The sequence below is a fragment of the Pseudochaenichthys georgianus genome, chromosome 23 (assembly GCF_902827115.2).
Source record: "Pseudochaenichthys georgianus chromosome 23, fPseGeo1.2, whole genome shotgun sequence".
Classification (NCBI taxonomy): domain Eukaryota; kingdom Metazoa; phylum Chordata; class Actinopteri; order Perciformes; family Channichthyidae; genus Pseudochaenichthys; species Pseudochaenichthys georgianus.
The window spans coordinates 9,147,606-9,165,234 of NC_047525.1; the positions used below are offsets into that span (position 1 = coordinate 9,147,606).

At 44.7% G+C, this 17,629-nt stretch overlaps 2 protein-coding genes across 2 annotated transcripts in view; one reads left to right on the top strand and one right to left on the bottom strand.

Annotated features, from left to right (window-relative positions):
• snd1 (staphylococcal nuclease and tudor domain containing 1) overlaps window positions 1–17,629 on the top strand; it is a 218,060-nt gene that overhangs the window by 90,358 nt on the left and 110,073 nt on the right. The window lies entirely within an intron of this gene.
• lrrc4.1 (leucine rich repeat containing 4.1) lies at window positions 4,512–9,646 on the bottom strand. Its single transcript, XM_034112291.2, has one exon. It carries the CDS (start codon window positions 7,862–7,864, stop codon window positions 5,069–5,071), a length of 2,796 nt encoding a protein of 931 aa, XP_033968182.1. The 5' UTR covers window positions 7,865–9,646; the 3' UTR covers window positions 4,512–5,068.

The following is a 17,629-nucleotide window of genomic DNA, read 5'->3' on the forward strand; positions in this document are numbered from 1 at the left end:
ACTCCTGGGGATGCAGACATGTGTGTAAGGAATCAACAAAGACTAATACAAATATGCAACAACATTAAACATTATAATTAGGCATCATTTCTGGAAAAAGAACCCAACATAAATCCATAAACTCAATTAGAAAAACACTACTTCCTATCAATGAAATGGGAACCACACAAATGAAAGCATGTATAAAGCAGAATAAGGCCTGAGAAACACTTGTTGTCCTTATTGTATGTAGACCAGCCCTTGTGCCAAAATGTAGTAGTCATCCTAAATGTACAGTATGGCAATCCCACCAATCAACCATTGCATGAGCGGAACCGAGGTCCCAGAAAAATATTTCTCTAATCTATTAATAATTTAACATTGATCAAATGTTAACACAGATTGATTGTTTGAAAATGAATCAGTAGAAATTCCATCATCGTAATATACATTTCTGCACACACTGATAGAGCAATGTGCCCGTTTGACAGAATATTTTTCAAAAGGGAACATTCTTGTTGCTCCAGTGACATGACTGATTGAGAGGCTTTAGTTGATAAATGGCTGATGCAATCGAGATTGTAATGCCTCTATTGGTCTTGGTCATTTTAATGGAATAACTTTATTTTACAGCCATCTTCTGCGCCTCACTGCATAGTAATTTACAATGAGAACAAAAAAAAAATCTAATTAAGAGATTGCATCAAAAATAATTGGGTTCCAAACTTTCATACAAACCGTTTTGGGTTGAGAATAAGCTCTTTCCCTTAAATTAAATGAAAGTGAAATTATGTAGTTTACTTTTTTTGGGGCTTTGACTCTTTATCCCTCTGACAACACGTACACATGCACATGGTTGCACTCTGGCACTCATCGTCCTCACAGTTCCTTTTGCGCTGACCCCTTGATCCTCCCATCCTCCCTGCAGTCATATTCACCGGCCTCTTTTCCTCAAGTACCCCCAGCGGTCAAGTCCATTACTGGTATCAGCACTTCTGATCTGCTGCACTGTGCTATAGTAACATCACACACTATCTCCCTCCACCCCCACCACACCCCTTGTGGTGCAGTCCAGGCCATTCACCATGATGGCCGCGCTATATATCCCCCATTCCATCTGTAGCTGGCACTCTTGCATCACATTTGCTCTGCCTACTCCTCTCCGGAGCGCCTTTGCTCTCTCTACCTCTCACTCTTGTTGCTTTGCTTTCCCCTCCTTTGGTAGCTCTACCTCTTCTTCTTTTATTTCCATCTAATGATATAAAATGTTACTTCTGCTTCTTTGTTTCTTATCTGTTTTTGCTTCACCGTCATCGTGGCTTGATTCTCTCTTAAATCCATAAACTTCTCGGGTCATTTATTTTAGCCGACCAGAAACAATTGTATGTACCACCAGCCACCTTATCTAACCCTCTTATATTTCTCCGTTTTGATCTTGTTTTTTCCCCATGCCATCGGCTCTTCGGCCCTTTTCCTTCTGTTTTAGTTAAATGTCCTACTTTTGCTTGCCCTCTTATAATTGTATCTTCTTCCTACTTTCCTCAAATCTCCGAACCTTTACTCGCCCCCCCCCCCCGTTCTCCTTGCTCTTTGAGCTGTGGGTAAATAGGTGCATCTTGCCTTGCTTCCTCTTTCAAATGGCTTCATGATTGCTAATGAAGCACACAGAAATAAAAAAAAAGAAAATGACGTGGAGGAGGAAGGGATAGAGGGAAGGAGTGTTTCCCATGGAGACGGGCCCTTCAGTGGCTGCGTAGCTGATTGGCTGATTTATGACCCTGTAGCCATGTTGACTGATTAGTATGACAGACCCTTTTATATCCCAGCACAGCTTTATATGTGAACACATTGCAACATACTTCGGTATTAAATATATGGTGAAGCATAAGCCTGCTCCTGCTGTACCATACTGCATGCAATATAGTATGGCCAATCTTACGATCGGATGCCATAACACAGCTTAATGCGTAATACAGTGCTTGCATCTGTTCATACAACTGCTCACAATCCATCCAACCCATTTACACTACCCATTTAGAACACACTGATGTGTACTTGTTTTCACTAGTGTGAACATTCCTCGTACATGTTTCACATTAGAGACAATTGGAAACCCGCTGTCTGGCATAGTTATGGTACAAAAACAATTAGAAGTAAATGATGGGAGTGGGAGACATGCTGTCTGGGATATGAGTCAGTAATGTGTAAAATGGCTATATTTGCATGTGTTTTATTTGGGCCTTTGCCTTTTTTGAAAAGCTTATCATTCTGCATCTTGAAATGTTGTACATGTACATTTTAGATGAATCGTCCTGCTCTCTCTCTCTTGTCCTTTCTCCCCCTTCATTCCCCTCTCCTGCACAGTTGAACTTTTTCTTTCTATGCTCCTCGTTTATCTCCTATGTATCCAAACACTCAGAAAACACCTCTGGTACAAGAAACACACGTACATTGACAAATGCAGACAGACTTGCATGTCTGATCCATCTAGTTTATTATTGTACCTGCCGAAAATGCTCAGTATTTAAAATGCAGGCTGAGTCATCAGCATACATGCAGGAAGAGAGCGAGAGCTGTAGTTGATTTGATCATATCTGATTTTTGCCTAAGTGACCAGTTGTGACAGCTCTGTGTACACTGCAGCACAGTCTTTTTACCAAATTATAAACCGTATGTAGAGAATTGTAAAATTGTTTTGAGAAAATCGCAATGAAGCAGTCGTGACCACTTTGTACCACACCTACATCTGGAGATACATTTATTGTATTGCAGTTTAGGGATTACTAGAAAAGTTAGAATTGTGCACATCATCCTCGTAATATAGCACAGTGTTAGTGGAGCTTATTACTACACACCTATGACAATGCTCTCACATCACATGTGTTTCCAAGCACAATATATCCTCTAAAACTACTTGATGTAAAGAAACCAAACCCTTGCACAATAGGCTTTCACTCTTCAGTTGTCCTCTTTAACCTTCGTCTCGTTTTCCATCTATCTTACACCCTCGCTCCTTTTGTCACTTCCTAATTTCTCAGTGCACACATTGTCACCCAGACACACACATCACTCTCCTCTTTTGACAGCCTCTACTACAGGTTAAGCACACCACGAGCTCTCACCTAACTGCTGCACTGTTTTCCTAATGCGCCATGTCAACCTCTCGCTCCCTCTCTCTCTCTCCCTCATTTTTATTCCAACATTCTCCCTTTTTAGTTCCTCTATTTCAAGTGTTGAAACTCTACAGTGGAGAGGCAAACCTTGATATGGTTCTTGTGGCTATCGCAGGTACTCTCCTTAACCAGGTTTCCATTTTCCACACTTATTATTGGTAATGCAAACTGGTGTCGTCAACTACACTTCTAGGCCACAGCGTTGCCTGCAAGCACAGGCCTGTGACTGTGGACCTGATAATCTCACACATCTCCAGAGGCTAGTTATTGTGTTTCTTAATGATCTGAGTTCCCATTAGAGTTGTACAGCCTTAAAGGGTTAATCTCGCACCCACTCGATCAGCTCTCGTCTACATGTTTCCCACTGGAAACATGTTATTCTATTCATATAACTAATATCTGCTCCCAGGGTAATACACACCACTTTTCTCTTTCTTTAAACACTGTACCCAGTTCTTTCTAGAAGAGTTAAAGTAAATAATATGGCAACAGCACTGCTTCAATCCCACACACCACGGTTTCCAAAAAATGCTCTCGTCTGTGTGTTGCATGCATGCTAATCACTTTTTCATTATATACTATATTTAATAGTATGTTGTTTGTTATCTTTCTTTGTTAGGCAGAGAGCCGTGGGGCTATATTATGATTGAGAGGGGTGATATTGTTGAAGATGAAAAATGCACAGTTAACAGCGAGACCAAAACGCATTTGTCACCATAAAAAGCCCCATGGTGACAAATGAAGGCACAACAGCTGGCAATGCAATGCAAAGTGAAATGAGGATCTATATATTTGGCAAAGTGCAACAGACTTAACACCCAAACAGTACTCCACCTTAATTTATCACCTTTTTCACTCGTTAGATACATGATTAATAATACCAATTTGTAATGTAGAAAAGGACATGGTCTTTTTGCATTGTTGAAGACATTATTGAATAGGCATTTCAACTAACATTAGATGTTATGGTAGCACTGCTTTACTTGTCTCTTGACACCATTTCTTTATCCTAAAACACATTTTAGCATTTGAAGAACTTAAATACACACTTTTGATCAGCCACACCTTGATGAAGCACCATGACACTCACTGGTGGTGTAAAAAACCCTGAACAAATCCTACTATTACATATAGAGAATATAAAAATAGAAGCTATTGAGAGATTAAAAGAGAAACACAAAAACACCGTCCACTTCTGCACCGTGATTCATTCTGCCCGAGTCATTCAGCACTTGTAGGGTTAAAGTATAGCTGCAGCATCTTACTGCAGTGTCTAAAGCATTTGGCTGATCGTTACAGTATACACCAGTAGAAGAAGTGAAGGGGAAAAAAGACATTTCTCTCTATACTTCCTTTTTTTCTTCCAAAAATCCTTTTTATTGCATTTATAACATTTGGCACAGTACAAATTCTTGGTGCTTTTACAAGATAAACCTGTAAAGATCGTCACTGACCTTTTCTCGGTTTTTGTTAAAGAAAGTCTTCTCGGTATAAATATTTTTTTTCTTATCACTGCATTCTCTGTAGCATGGTGTAAAAATCACACAGAATGCCCCCTTTTTAAAACAACACTACCCTCATTTGTCAAAGTCAAGACAGCATCTTAAACAACTCATTGTTTTAAATAGAAGTTACAAGTTAGAAAATAGTTTCAATTTCTTTTTAATATATGTTTCTCTATCACCAGCCCATGGTAGTTTCAATTTGTCCATATATATATTTATTTATAAGCATGTACAACAAGAAATCATCAGTCTTTTTAAGTTTGCACTCTGTACAAAAAAGTAGTTCCTGTCCTTTTTTCGTTGTGCATTCTATTGCATGATTTTATGAATACAATGACAAAGGGGTGCTAGGGATAGGGATGGGAGATAGACACCTAGGGAAAGGAGTGGGAGCCTTTTGGGGGACTGTTTTTAAATCTGAGTCTCCTGCACCTTCTCCTTGGTGTGAGTTTTTATGGCAAAGGGCTCAGCCATTGCTGTGATGGTGCTGGGCATGGTTCGAGGCAAAGAGTTCCCAACATTGTTGTCTGTCCATTTAGCCCCATGGCCCGTTGGTTTGTAGGTGTTATATTTGGGCTTTTGAGTGCTGTAGTCCACTTTATGGGGGCTGTAGTCCATCTTGTGTGGACTATAGTCAAGTTTAGGTCTCTGAGTGTGTGGACTAAAGGCGCTGTAATCCGCTTTGTGGGGGCTGAAGTCAGTCTTGAAGGCGCTGTAATCAGTTCCGGTCTTATGGGAGGAGTAAGGATCCTTAGGTTTGAAGGTATTGTCAGTTTTAGATCTCTGGGAACTGTAGTCTGTTTTGGGTTTGGGTTGAGTGCTATAGTCAGGTGTATATGGGCTATATTCAGGTTTAGGTCTTGGATGAGTGCCAAAGTCTGGCTTGAATTGACTGTACTCCGCCTTAGGTTTATGTTGTGGGTTGTAGTCCGATTTTAATGGGCTGTAGTCATGTTTAGGTTTTGGTTGGGTGCTGTAATCTCGTTTGAATGGGCTGAGGTCAGTTCTCTGTCTGGGATGAGTGCCATAATCTGGTTTGATTGGGCTGTAGTCTGTTTTAGGCTTGTGAGTGCTGTAGTCCTGTCTATATTGGCTGTAGTCAGGCTTTGGTCTATGGAGGCTAAAATCTGGTGTTGATTTGTGAGTGCTGTAATCTGGGATAAATTTGTGGCTACTGAAGTCCATATTTGGCTTGTATGTAGTGTACTCCGCTTTCGGCTTGTGAAGGGTGAAATCAGGCTGGGGTTTGTATTCGGCCTTGGGTTTGTGAAAGCTGTAGTCAGTCTTGTGGCTAATAAAGTCAAGTTTGTGTATGCTGTTATGGTCCCGGATTTCAGGCAATGTGAGAGCTGTCTCTTGAGATGCAGATGCTGGCGGAGGAAGGTCTTCCTCATCCACCTGGATAATCTCCACAGTTCTGGCAGCTGCCACTGTGCTCCTCTGCTGGTGGCGCTTTCTCAGTTTGTAGAAGGCGATGAGCATGACAGCAGCCAGCAGTGTCACCGCAACAAAGCAACCTATTATAATCTTAGTGGTCCTCATCACTTCATCCAGACTAGGGCCAGATTTGCCTGTCTTGCCACTGGCACCTTGTAGTCCTGGCGCCACAGATGTCTTAGCTGCACCTGGTGGGCTGTCAGTACTCTGCAGCAGCACAGTTGGTGTGGAGATAAAGACTGGCTGAAAGACTGAAGGAGAGGCAGTTGTAGTTGTTGTCCCATGGCCAATCCCTCCTCCTCCAGCTACCCCAGCTCCTGCTGCAGCAGTTGTGGTTGTTTTAGATTTGGGCATTTCAGTGGTTGGCTCCAAGACCTCCACAGTCACTGTGGTGAAGTAACTCAAGTTGGATGTATTGAGCTCAGCTGCACTCACATTGAGGTATGCAGAGGCGTTAGAGTTCCCAGCTGCATTTGACACCATGCAGGTATAAGTGCCCGTGTCAACTGCCAGGACATTTGAGAAATTAAGGGTGCCATCATTGAGGACTGATATTCTTGGGTGACTAGAGGCATGTGTCAGGATAGTTCCATTGGGTAGGAGCCAGCGCACCGAAGACATCGGGGCTGTTCGGCAACGAACCTCAGCCACTCGCCCTGCAGAAATGTTCAAGTCCCTTGGTGCATCAGCAATGAATGGTGCAGAACACTGGGTTGCAGCGCCCTCACCTCGGTCCACCTCAACCAGCTGTCGACCTTTCATGCTGGCAGGTGAGTGACAACGTCCACAGCAAGTTGAGTTAGTAGGGATGCTTTCCCTTAGCCAGCGTGCTAACCAAACAGCCTCGCAGCCGCAGTTCCAAGGGTTATGGTGGAGATGCAGCTCCACCAGGTACCTGAGCGGGGAGAATAGATCATGTGGCACAGCGCTCAGGTTATTATGGGCAAGATTAAGCTCCACCATTGAAGATAAGTCGTCAAATCCATTGCGCTCTATCACTGTGATTTGAGAGTTCATCACCCATAGCTTCTTCAGTGAGCGCAGGCCTTTGAAGGAGCCTGGCTTTATCTCTGGAAAGTGATTTTCAGATATCTCCAGCTCCTCAAGGCCCTTGAGAGGACTCAGGTTTGGCATCTCACCCCTTATGTTGCACATGCCCAGGTTGAGGTACTTTAGATTTTGTAGGCCCTCAAAAGCTCCTTCTGAGATATACTCCAGTTTCCGTAATTCTCCCAGGTCCAATCGCATGAGGGAGGGCACCCGGTTGAAGGCGTAGGAGGGAATGCTTTCAATAGGGTTGTTCCTCAGCCACAGTTCTCTTAATTTAGACAGATACTCAAAGGCCCCACTGGGCACCACTGTCAACCGGTTGTCAAACAGTTCAAGTGTGTTGAGACTGGTTAGTCCATTAAACGCGCCCACCTCAATCTGCCGTATGGCATTTCGCCCAAGCTGGAGCACCTCAAGGTGGTGCAGGTGGCGGAAAGAGTCAGCCTGCACCGCCTCAATGGCGTTTTCCATTAGATTGAGGTGTCGCGTGTTGGCAGGAATGCCGGGGGGCACACGGGTGAGGCCACGTCGGGTGCACACCACCTTCCCCTGCTGATTACTGCAGGAACACTGCGGCGGACATCCCTGAGGTCCCTGAGACACCACCGCCCCCGCCAAGGCCAGGGAGGCGCTGCTCCACGCTCGCGCCATCAGGAAGACTACACAGAGCAGGGCGGCTTTCCTGGCACGATGCACAGCTACCCGCCCCAGGAGACTCATGATGTGGCACGTTCATAATTCAGCATCATCTGGGGGGGAGGATGGGGGTGTTTGGGGGTGGTGTTTGGGGGGCTTTGGCGATCAGGGAAAATAGTTGGCTGCCTAGTAGTAGTGTCAAGGGGACTAAAGAGGGCAAGGATGGAATGTGGCTTTTGGGTGCTTTGCTAAGGGGCAAGAGGGCTTGACCTTTCCTCAATCAAGCAATGTTTTTACTCCCATTAACTGTGCTCAGGCGCAGAAAGATAAAGAAGGGAAAAGAGGGCTATTTTTCTAAAACGTGTGTATGTGAAGGACATTATGATTAATTAAGCGACCAAAAGCTGTATTACAAGACAGAAGGGAGGGTTACAAATTGATGGAAAGAGGGGTTGAAACACTAGACACCTACCTCAAGTAATTATTACAGGTCCTTGAACTGAGTTATATAGCTTCCCTCCTGTTTGCAATCAGAAAGAGCTGTGGTATTCACATCAGATGTGTGTATATCCCAAAAGGCAGCAGAGAAAGCCTTTTTATATGTGCTGTCAAAACAGGAGACAATGCCAAAGAGCTTAACCAAGATGAGCCCTTTTGTAAATCCAAACATCCAAAGAGAAAGGTTCAGAGGCCCTTTTTAAAATGTTTTTTTTCTCCCTTATTGATTATAAAAAAAAGAAAAGATTGCAGATAGGAATCCAGTCAGGCTCCCAAAGCAGCAATGCTCCCCTGCTCGCTTCTCGCGGTCGGCTCCTCTTCTCTTGCTTGTCCTTGGAATCCGACAGTTGATCCCCCTGATAGACACCTTACCCAGGTCTCCATAGCACAGGCGACCACACAAACACGCACAGTTTTTTGTGCACCAAAAGCCAAGGCAGAAAAGGACCAACAAGGCGGTGGGTGGGGGTGGGATTGAGGAAGGTTGAATGAAATTCCAGTCCTTTTTAAATGTTCTTTGCCTTTTGTTTGCGATTGTTAGGAGGGAAGGTTGACAAGCCGGGGGAAAAAACAGACCCCCCTCCTCTCTGTATTCCTCTGTTCACTTTTTAGTGGTCAATCAGTTGGTCGGTTGGTCAGTCTGACTGCCCTTCTCGTTCTCTTCCCCGTTCAATGTGGCGTCGTGTCCACTTGATTTTTCTTTCTTTTTCTCTTCCTCCAGGAGTGCTCGGCAGGGGTTGAAAAGACTAGGCGACACGCACAGCCTTCATTAGCCTTTCCTCGTCTTAACTAGCCACACGCTCCAGCCTCAGCAGCCACGGTGGCGACAGCAGCAATTGCAAACGCACACACACCATCCCTGTGAAGCACACAGCAGCAGTAGTGAGCACACACAGCAGCAGCTGCAGCCTGCCTCCCTTGCACTTCCCAATAATCCGTCAATTTCTTCAGAGGGGGAGTGGGATGGGGGATGGAAGGGGGTGCTGCGAGGAGTGGGGGTGTTGTAGCTGGGTTGGAGGGAGGAGGGGTGGTGCGCAGTTTCTCCTTCCTCTCTCTTTCTTTTATCTTCTTGTTTTCCAGTTCTTTTTTTTCTTTTTCTCCTCTCCTTGTGGTGATCGGCGTCCCCCTCGCTATTGCAGCGTCCGGCTAGGGAGAGGAGCAAGACAGGGAAGGCGAGTGCTGGGTGAGCGCGCGGCTTACAGGCGTGACGTTAATAGTAGCGTCGATGTGGAAAGGATCCGTTGTAGCAGCAAAAGGGAGAGCGATCGCCGGCTTGGATCCCGCTCGCTCTCTCTCTCTCTCTCTCTCTCTCTCTCTTTCTCACTCTCTCACTCCCGCTCTCTCTCACACTTTCTGTCTCTCTCTCCCTCTCTCTGCCTGCCTCCCTCCTGCTCTCTGCAGTGTCCTAAGGTAGTTGGGTGAGCTCAGAGCACTCAGACCCTTTTAGAGATCTACCTCCTCAGAAACCAGTTTTCTCCTGCTGTCCTCCGCTCCTTCTTTTTTGAATGCTCAAAGTCTCTTGTTTTGTGGATTTCTGGGGCTTTGTGTAGCTTAGGGGAATAGACAGGCTGCCCAAGCTAAAGCAGAGATGGACAGAGGCATTCCAACAGCAACCATATTTTAACCCCATACTCCCCAGCAATAATCCTGCCATTCCCGAGTCTGGCAAAGCTTTTCAACATCGCTGTGGTGGTGATGGCGGGCAGATGGGACACCGTTTCTCTCTCCTTCCTTTTCTCTCATGATGCGCTTTCCCTCTCTCTCATAATCTTTATTTTTCTTTACCTCCCATTGCTATGTCCTCTAATGTAAAACAAACAAGAGGAACATGAATGGACTGCTGACGCATCCTGCTCGGAGCAGTGCTTTGGTTTGATGCAGTGTGTTTTGTGCATTAACTCCCCCCACCCACTCCAGCATCCTGGCTGTCTTTCCTTCTCACTGCTCACTCTTCGGCCGTCATTGTGTGACTCTACTTCGACTCCTGCTGGCTATCCCTTTTATAAACATTCTCCTACAAGTCGTAAGGACATTAAATGCAATGTAAGCCATATCCATACTGATCTTTCTCCTCAGTCCATTGGAACTAAAAAGTTTGTAAGAAGTTAATTAGGTTACTTTATTAATTCAATATGAGTGAGTGAGTGACAGGCTCGACCAATGACAGGCAGAGAGTGCAGTATACAATATCAAATCAAAAAACAGAGCAGTATGCGCTGTTACTACACTTTTGTCCTGTGTTTTCACTCTCCACCCCTTTACCTCATGTATGCCTTTGCAGGTAGTTGGAGCACTCTAAACAGGCAGGCCTTAACCCTCAATTTGAGCACAAACTGTCGTTTCAGGAAGCACACAACCTTAAAGGTCACATGGAGGAAGGCGAGCGGAAGAAAGCAAGACATGCTTTACCTTCCTGCCGCAGCAGAAGAGGCAAAACAAAATCACCCTACTGTCCCATTGCCCCTCTATCTCCCATGATTTGTACAGGTCTTATGTCCATTTAACCAGGAAGCAGTGTGGATACTTGATGGTTGGTGAGGCTAGCTGTGGCCGTGTTGCTAGGTGTGTGTGTGTGTGTATGTGTGTGAGCTAGAGAGAAAGCGTGTGAAAGAGAGAGGGAGGAGAGAAAGCACGCCAGCTAGAAAAGGTCACTCTGCCTGTAGCGCAGTACGTTATTCCCACCGGCGCAGGAGTATAGAGCCAACTCCTATATTATACACATACACACACGCACACACACACACACACACACACACACACACACACACACACACACACACACACACACACACACACACACACACACACACACACACACACTTTCTCCTTGACTTCACTGCAGTTGAATACGAATGGGCTTCAATGAAGCACATGTAACAGTGTGGTAGCAGCCACAGGAGCATAGGGGGGTTTTCCTCTGTTGAAAAAGAGAGGCTATTTCCTTTTCCTTTCCACAGGGATTCCCTAGCACTGCGGCCATGTGCCGGCTGATATCAGTGGTGTGCTGCAATACTGCATCCTCCTCACTGCATTCTCCAAGCAAGTCACAACACAATAGATAATGCAGCCATGTACTTGAACAAGAGAGGGGGAGGCAGGTTATATTACAATTGCAGGATCTGTGGAAAATGTGCTGCTCCAAACATCTCAATGTCATCGATCTGTTGTCAGTGAAGGGCTTGTGATTCTCTTTGTAACTATTGAGTGAACAAATCTAATGTTGTACAGTGTGCGTTTTGGCGCTGCTGGTTTTGATTGGGTGTCAGATGGTGACTGAGCTGTCTGTAGGTGTGTTGTGCCACCATTTGAAGAGCGAGTGACCCATCACAGTACATCCCAGACTACTATCGAACCAAAATTATTCACTGACCTGTCACATGACCAACGCTGCCAGGACAGTGCCCTCCTATTGGCCCTCATCCTGTCTATTGCCCTCCTTCCTGTCTTTTCGATTCTCACTTTATTTTTCTCTGTCCGTGGACACTGGCCTCCTCCCTACTGATGTAGGTCATGGCCTGCCAAACTCTGTAATGCTCCACTGACCAACAATGGTGAACCCCTTACTTTATAGTTTGATCCTGGCCCGCCATGGCCAACATTGCTTGATGCTCAGCCAAACTCTGTGATCACAGCGAGGTTTTCTCAAGGTCCTGTGTGTGTGTGTGTGTGTGTGTGTGTGTGTGTGTGTGTGTGTGTGTGTGTGTGTGTGTGTGTGTGTGTGTGTGTGTGTGTGTGTGTGTGTGTGTGTGTGTGTGTGTGTGTGTGTGTGGTGTGTGTGTGTGTGTGTGTGTGTGTGTGTGTGTGTGTGTGTGTGTGTGTGTGTGTGTGTGTGTGTGGTGTGTGTGTGTGTGTGTGTGTGTGTGTGTGTGTGTGTGTGTGTGTGTCGTGGTGTGTGTGTGTGTGTGTGTGTGGTGTGTGTGTGTGTGTGTGTGTGTGTGTGTGTGTGTGTGTGTGTGTGTGTGTGTGTGTGTGTGTGTGTGTGTGTGTGTGTGTGTGTGTGTGTGTGTGTGTGTGTGTGTGTGTGTGTGTGTGTGTGTGTGTGTGTGTGTGTGTGTGTGTGTGTGTGTGTGTGTGTGTGTGTGTGTGTGTGTGTGTGTGTGTGTGTGTGTGTGTGTGTGTGGGCATCTCACATGGCATTACTGAAACTGCCAAAGAGGTGAACCAGAAAAGCCTTTTGCCAAGCTGGTGGCAGTTTCTTTAAGGGTGTTTCTGAATCCAATCTTAATATAATTTGCTAGTTTTGACCAATAGTGACATTTTAAGCCTGGCACAATATTCAGATTATGCCAGTGTATTCATACACTATCTTGTATGAATGAATGTTGTCAGGCTTTACCTTTAGGACTTGCTGCCAGATGCTGACTTCATGAGCTGTCATATATGTGGGACCTTCACGCTTTTATGCCAGCTACATGCCCCTGCTGTGTGACCCCTGACCTCCCTGCTTCACCTGAGGCTCAATGGAACCTCCCCCTCCATCAGACCAGACCAGCAGGGCACTGGATGTAGTTTGGGGGTATTGCAAGACCTACTTTGGTGGGGGTTGTTCGCCAGTCAGCTAGCATGTTCGAGGGGACATTACAGAACCCATCCCCTGAGGTCAGTGCTAGTGAATCTGGGCTACGGCCATTCACATGTAGGTCAGCAGCCTGTGTCTATTTGCATGTGTGCGTGTCACTAGTTCCATTTGGGTGAATGGCCTGCAGTATGGTATAGCAGCAATGACAAGCAGAGTGTACTGTCGAATGATAGATCTAATGATAATGTCATTGACTGCCATTGCCAGGATCAAACATTGACATTATGGGCCCTTGGGCAAACTACATATGGCTTTCTGTTTGTGTGCATGTGAAACAGAGTTATTTTTTCAAGGAGACAAGAGACATTCTTTTTTTTGGCTTGTTTTGTGCTTTGAGAGACTTCACAAAGTGTTTGCATACATGTGTGTGAGGGTGTCCTCCAAGTATCCGGTAATGTCCCAGTGGATGATTGCATACTCGTGACCGCCCTGGCACAATGTTATTTTAAACAGATTTTTCTCGGCCACCATACTTAACACACACAGAAACCCCAAACTCTACGTTGGTGACCTTGAAGTAAATGACCCGTGACTACACACTTCCTTTCCCATTTTCATTTCAATTTCCAGGAATTAATTCTGCAAGAGATTACATGTTCACACACACATCCACACACACATCCACACACACAGACTGATATCAGTGTCCCTGGAAAGGCTTAAACGGCTTGGGAGGGATATTTCTGTTTAAATGTTCACATCACACACACACTCGCACACGGAGACGTTCACACAGAGACGAACACACCAATCATATGCCAGTGTATCAAGAGATTATAATAAGCAATAGGGTATATTAGTGGCTTGTATGCCCAGGTTGGATGATTTGTTGTGTTTCATCCCGATGCCGGCTCATTCTTGCCAGTCTGCTTTTACTGACCTTGTTTGACCTCCTCTCAATACAAGCATACAAATCTTGAAAACATTATCAGCATTGCCCTTCATCAAGCATCCTATGACATTTTCATTTAAAGCATTTAGCTGGCGCCTATTCGGAGGGCAGGTTTGGATACCAAGACAATAAACATGGTTTGATCTAGACTTGCTGGTAATTTATTGCTGTCATTAATCACATTTAGTTGAAGTCACAGTTTTTCCCTTTCCTTATGTTTCTCAGATCCATGTGTGTTTCTTCACCTATACTCAATGTTCCTCTTTCTGCCCTTCTCTTTTCACTTCTCTAATTACACTGCCTTTATTCTTGCTCTTTTTCTCCCATCCTTATTTAATTCATTCTCTTTTGCTGCTGCTGTGCTGTCCCCCCTTTCTTTCCCCTATTTTTCAATTCTCTTCCTCTGTTCTCTCCCTTCTGTCTCCTTGCCCTCACTCCCCTTCTCCAGATTGCTACTTCTTACAGTGCTCCTCTGCTCTACAATTTGCTGGCCAGTCCCAAGTTAATTGTGTTTGCTCATTCAGCATATGTTTTTTTGTTGTGTGTTCTCTCAAATGAGAGCACTATCAAGTCATGGCATTGGCAACTGAAGGCGCACAATAAAAGATGAGCGTTTTCACCCCTCTTTTTTTGCTTTCATCCTGTGTCATTCAGTGTTTGAGCTTTGCTAGCAGCCATTGTCTCCAGACTAATGGGCTTCATTATGTTGAGCTGTGTTCATACTGGCTGCCAGAGCAGGGATTAGCTCTAGCGCCATGTTAGCTGGAAGCAGAAGAAAGATACAAGTAGGTTAGCACTGTTAACCCAATCAGTGTGAGGCAAGATGGATAGATATGAGATGCTGTCTGTTTGGCCAGATCAATTGACATTTTAAGCTTGATTCCACAAATTATGACCCCATTCATTTTTAAAGATATTTTGAATTAAAAAAACTGTATGCTGTTTATATTTGGGCCAAGTTTGTAATATAATGCCCATTATAATTGTCTCACCATATGCTAATGCCTCCCATGTCTTGCCCTGGCCACGTCATTGGTCAGCTGGCCTTATTAGGATTCGTGGAGCATCCCTGTTTGTGCGTTCATCACAATGTTGCCTTGCCAACTGCCAGGCCTTAGGAAATGGATGTCTCTTTCTCTGAGCAATGTGAAGGTAAAACATAGTAATTCACCACTGAGAGAGCAGCTAAATCTTCTAGACTTTTAGTTTCTTGGGAGCAAAGATGCGGTCTTCATTCCACCTCTCCCTCGACTTCTTTTACTTCTATGTGACTTGGCTTGGTCAAACCAAGTGAGTAGATACTTTGCAACAGTGACATCAGCCCAATGTGTGGCTTTACTTCTGCTTACCACCTAAGCAGAAGTTAACACTAACATGGGTTTTGTCTCGTCTTGCCTTAATGCTTATTGTGTGGCTTTCATTCAATGACAAGTGTGAAAGTCTGCTGCTAGATGTCATTGGATCAAACGTGTAGCACTAGAAAAAACTCAGTTTGCTTGTTAAGCTATATTTCTCAAATATCGACATGAATTCTCTCCTTGTAGGCCATCTCAGGGTTTTTTGAAGTGACTCTTAAAAGGGTTATTTCTATGAAGCTGTTAATCCCAGAATCTCCATCAAGCTTCATGGAGGGGAGGATTAGCCATACTGAGGACTGTTCCTTCACAGGGATGAAAAAAAAAAAACCCGAAACAGCTTTTCATCTTGTCAAATCCACCTGTCCACTCCCAGATTACCGGCAGCACTGTCCAGCAGATAGATTCAGCATGTGCATGCCAGAAATATTTTTGCTTTCCACTTCCATTTTAGTGCGTTTGTATATTTTTGCCTTATGCCAGATATCTTTGTAGTGACGCCACACAATATTGCAAACTGCTTTCCAATGACGGGGGACAGAGCTTTTTTTCTAATATGCTCCCAATTTGGATTTCATTACTGATAGTTTACCTTCTCTATGTTCAAGGGAACTATCGGCTTCAAAATGTAGGCAAAATAACAATAAAAACCACCAATTGTGCAAGTTCTCCCACTTAAAAAGATGAGAGGCCTGTACTTTTCATCCTAGGTACACTTCAACTATGAGAGACAGAATGGGGGGAAAGAATCCAGGAAATCACATTGTAGGATTTTTAATGAATTAATTGGTAAATTCCTCGGTAAAATAAGTATTTGGTCACCTACAAACAAACAAGATTTCTGGCTCTCACAGACCTGTAACTTCTTCTTTAAGAGCCTCCTCTGTCCTCCACTCGTTAACTGTATTAATGGCACTTGTTTGACTCGTTACCAGTATAAAAGACACCTGTCCACAACCTCAAACAGTTACACTCCAAACTCCACTATGGCCAAGACCAAAGAGCTGTCAAAGGACACCAGAAACAAAATTGTAGACCTGCACCAGGCTGGGAAGACTGAATCTGCAATAGGTAAGCAACTTGGTGTGAAGAAATCAACTGTGGGAGCAATTATTAGAAAATGGAAGACATACAAGACCACTGATAATCTCCCTCGATCTGGGGCTCCACGCAAGATCTCACCCTGTGGGGTCAAAATGATCACAAGAAAGGTGGGCAAAAATCCCAGAACCACACGGGGGGGCCTAGTCAATGACCTGCAGAGAGCTGGGACCAAAGTAACAAAGGCTACCATCAGTAACACACTACGCCGCCAGGGACTCAAATCCTGCAGTGCCAGACGTGTCCCCCTGCTTAAACCAGTACATGTCCAGGCCCGTCTGAAGTTTGCTCCAGAGCATTTAGATGATCCAGAAGAGGATTGGGAGAATGTCATATGGTCAGATGAAACCAAAATAGAACTTTTTGGTAAAAACTCAACTAGACGTGTTTGGAGGAAAAATAATGCTGAGTTGCATCCAAAGAACACCATACCTACTATGAAACATGGGGGTGGAAACATCATGCTTTGGGGCTGTTTTTCTGCAAAGGGACCAGGACGACTGATCCGTGTAAAGGAAAGAATGAATGGGGCCATGTATCGTGAGATTTTGAGTGACAACCTCCTTCCATCAGCAAGGGCATTGAAGATGAAACGTGGCTGGGTCTTTCAGCATGACAATGATCCCAAACACACCGCCCGGGCAATGAAGGAGTGGCTTCGTAAGAAGCATTTCAAGGTCCTGGAGTGGCCTAACCAGTCTCCAGATCTCAACCCCATAGAAAATCTTTGGAGGGAGTTGAAAGTCCGAGTTGCCCAGCGACAGCCCCAAAACATCACTGCTCTAGAGGAGATCTGCATGGAGGAATGGGCCAAAAATACCAGCAACAGTGTGTGAAAACCTTGTGAAGACTTACAGAACACGTTTGACCTCTGTCATTGCCAACAAAGGGTATATAACAAAGTATTGAGATGAACTTTTGTTATTGACCAAATACTTATTTTCCACCATAATTTGCAAATAAATTCTTTAAAAATCAGACAATGTGATTTTCTGGATTTTTTTCTTCTTCTCATTCTGTTTCTCAAATGCCCCTTTCACACCAATGCGTTTTCAGCTCCGGCTCGCAGTACTGGTTTTTCCTGTTCACACCGCAGAGGCGCCGCCTCTTAGCTCCGGAATCCGGTTCACTTCCAGCTCCAAAAAATGTTTGGTCGAGAGGCAAGAGCTTCGGAGCTAAGAGGCGGCGTCGCTTACGTCTCTCTTTCGTCGAGGCGGGTTGAAGTAGATGCTGAAGACCACAAAGAAGTCTTGCATTTCGCATGTGATGTTTGTAAAGTGCCAAGTAAAGTCGTCCCTTGTAAAGTCGTCCGATGCCTTCCATTTCGTTTCGTAAGAGGATAACCAAAGCGAACAGCGCTTCAATACAATCGGTTGTTGTTGTCGATGTGAGGGATTTCCACGCGGTTTGGATTTTATGAAGCA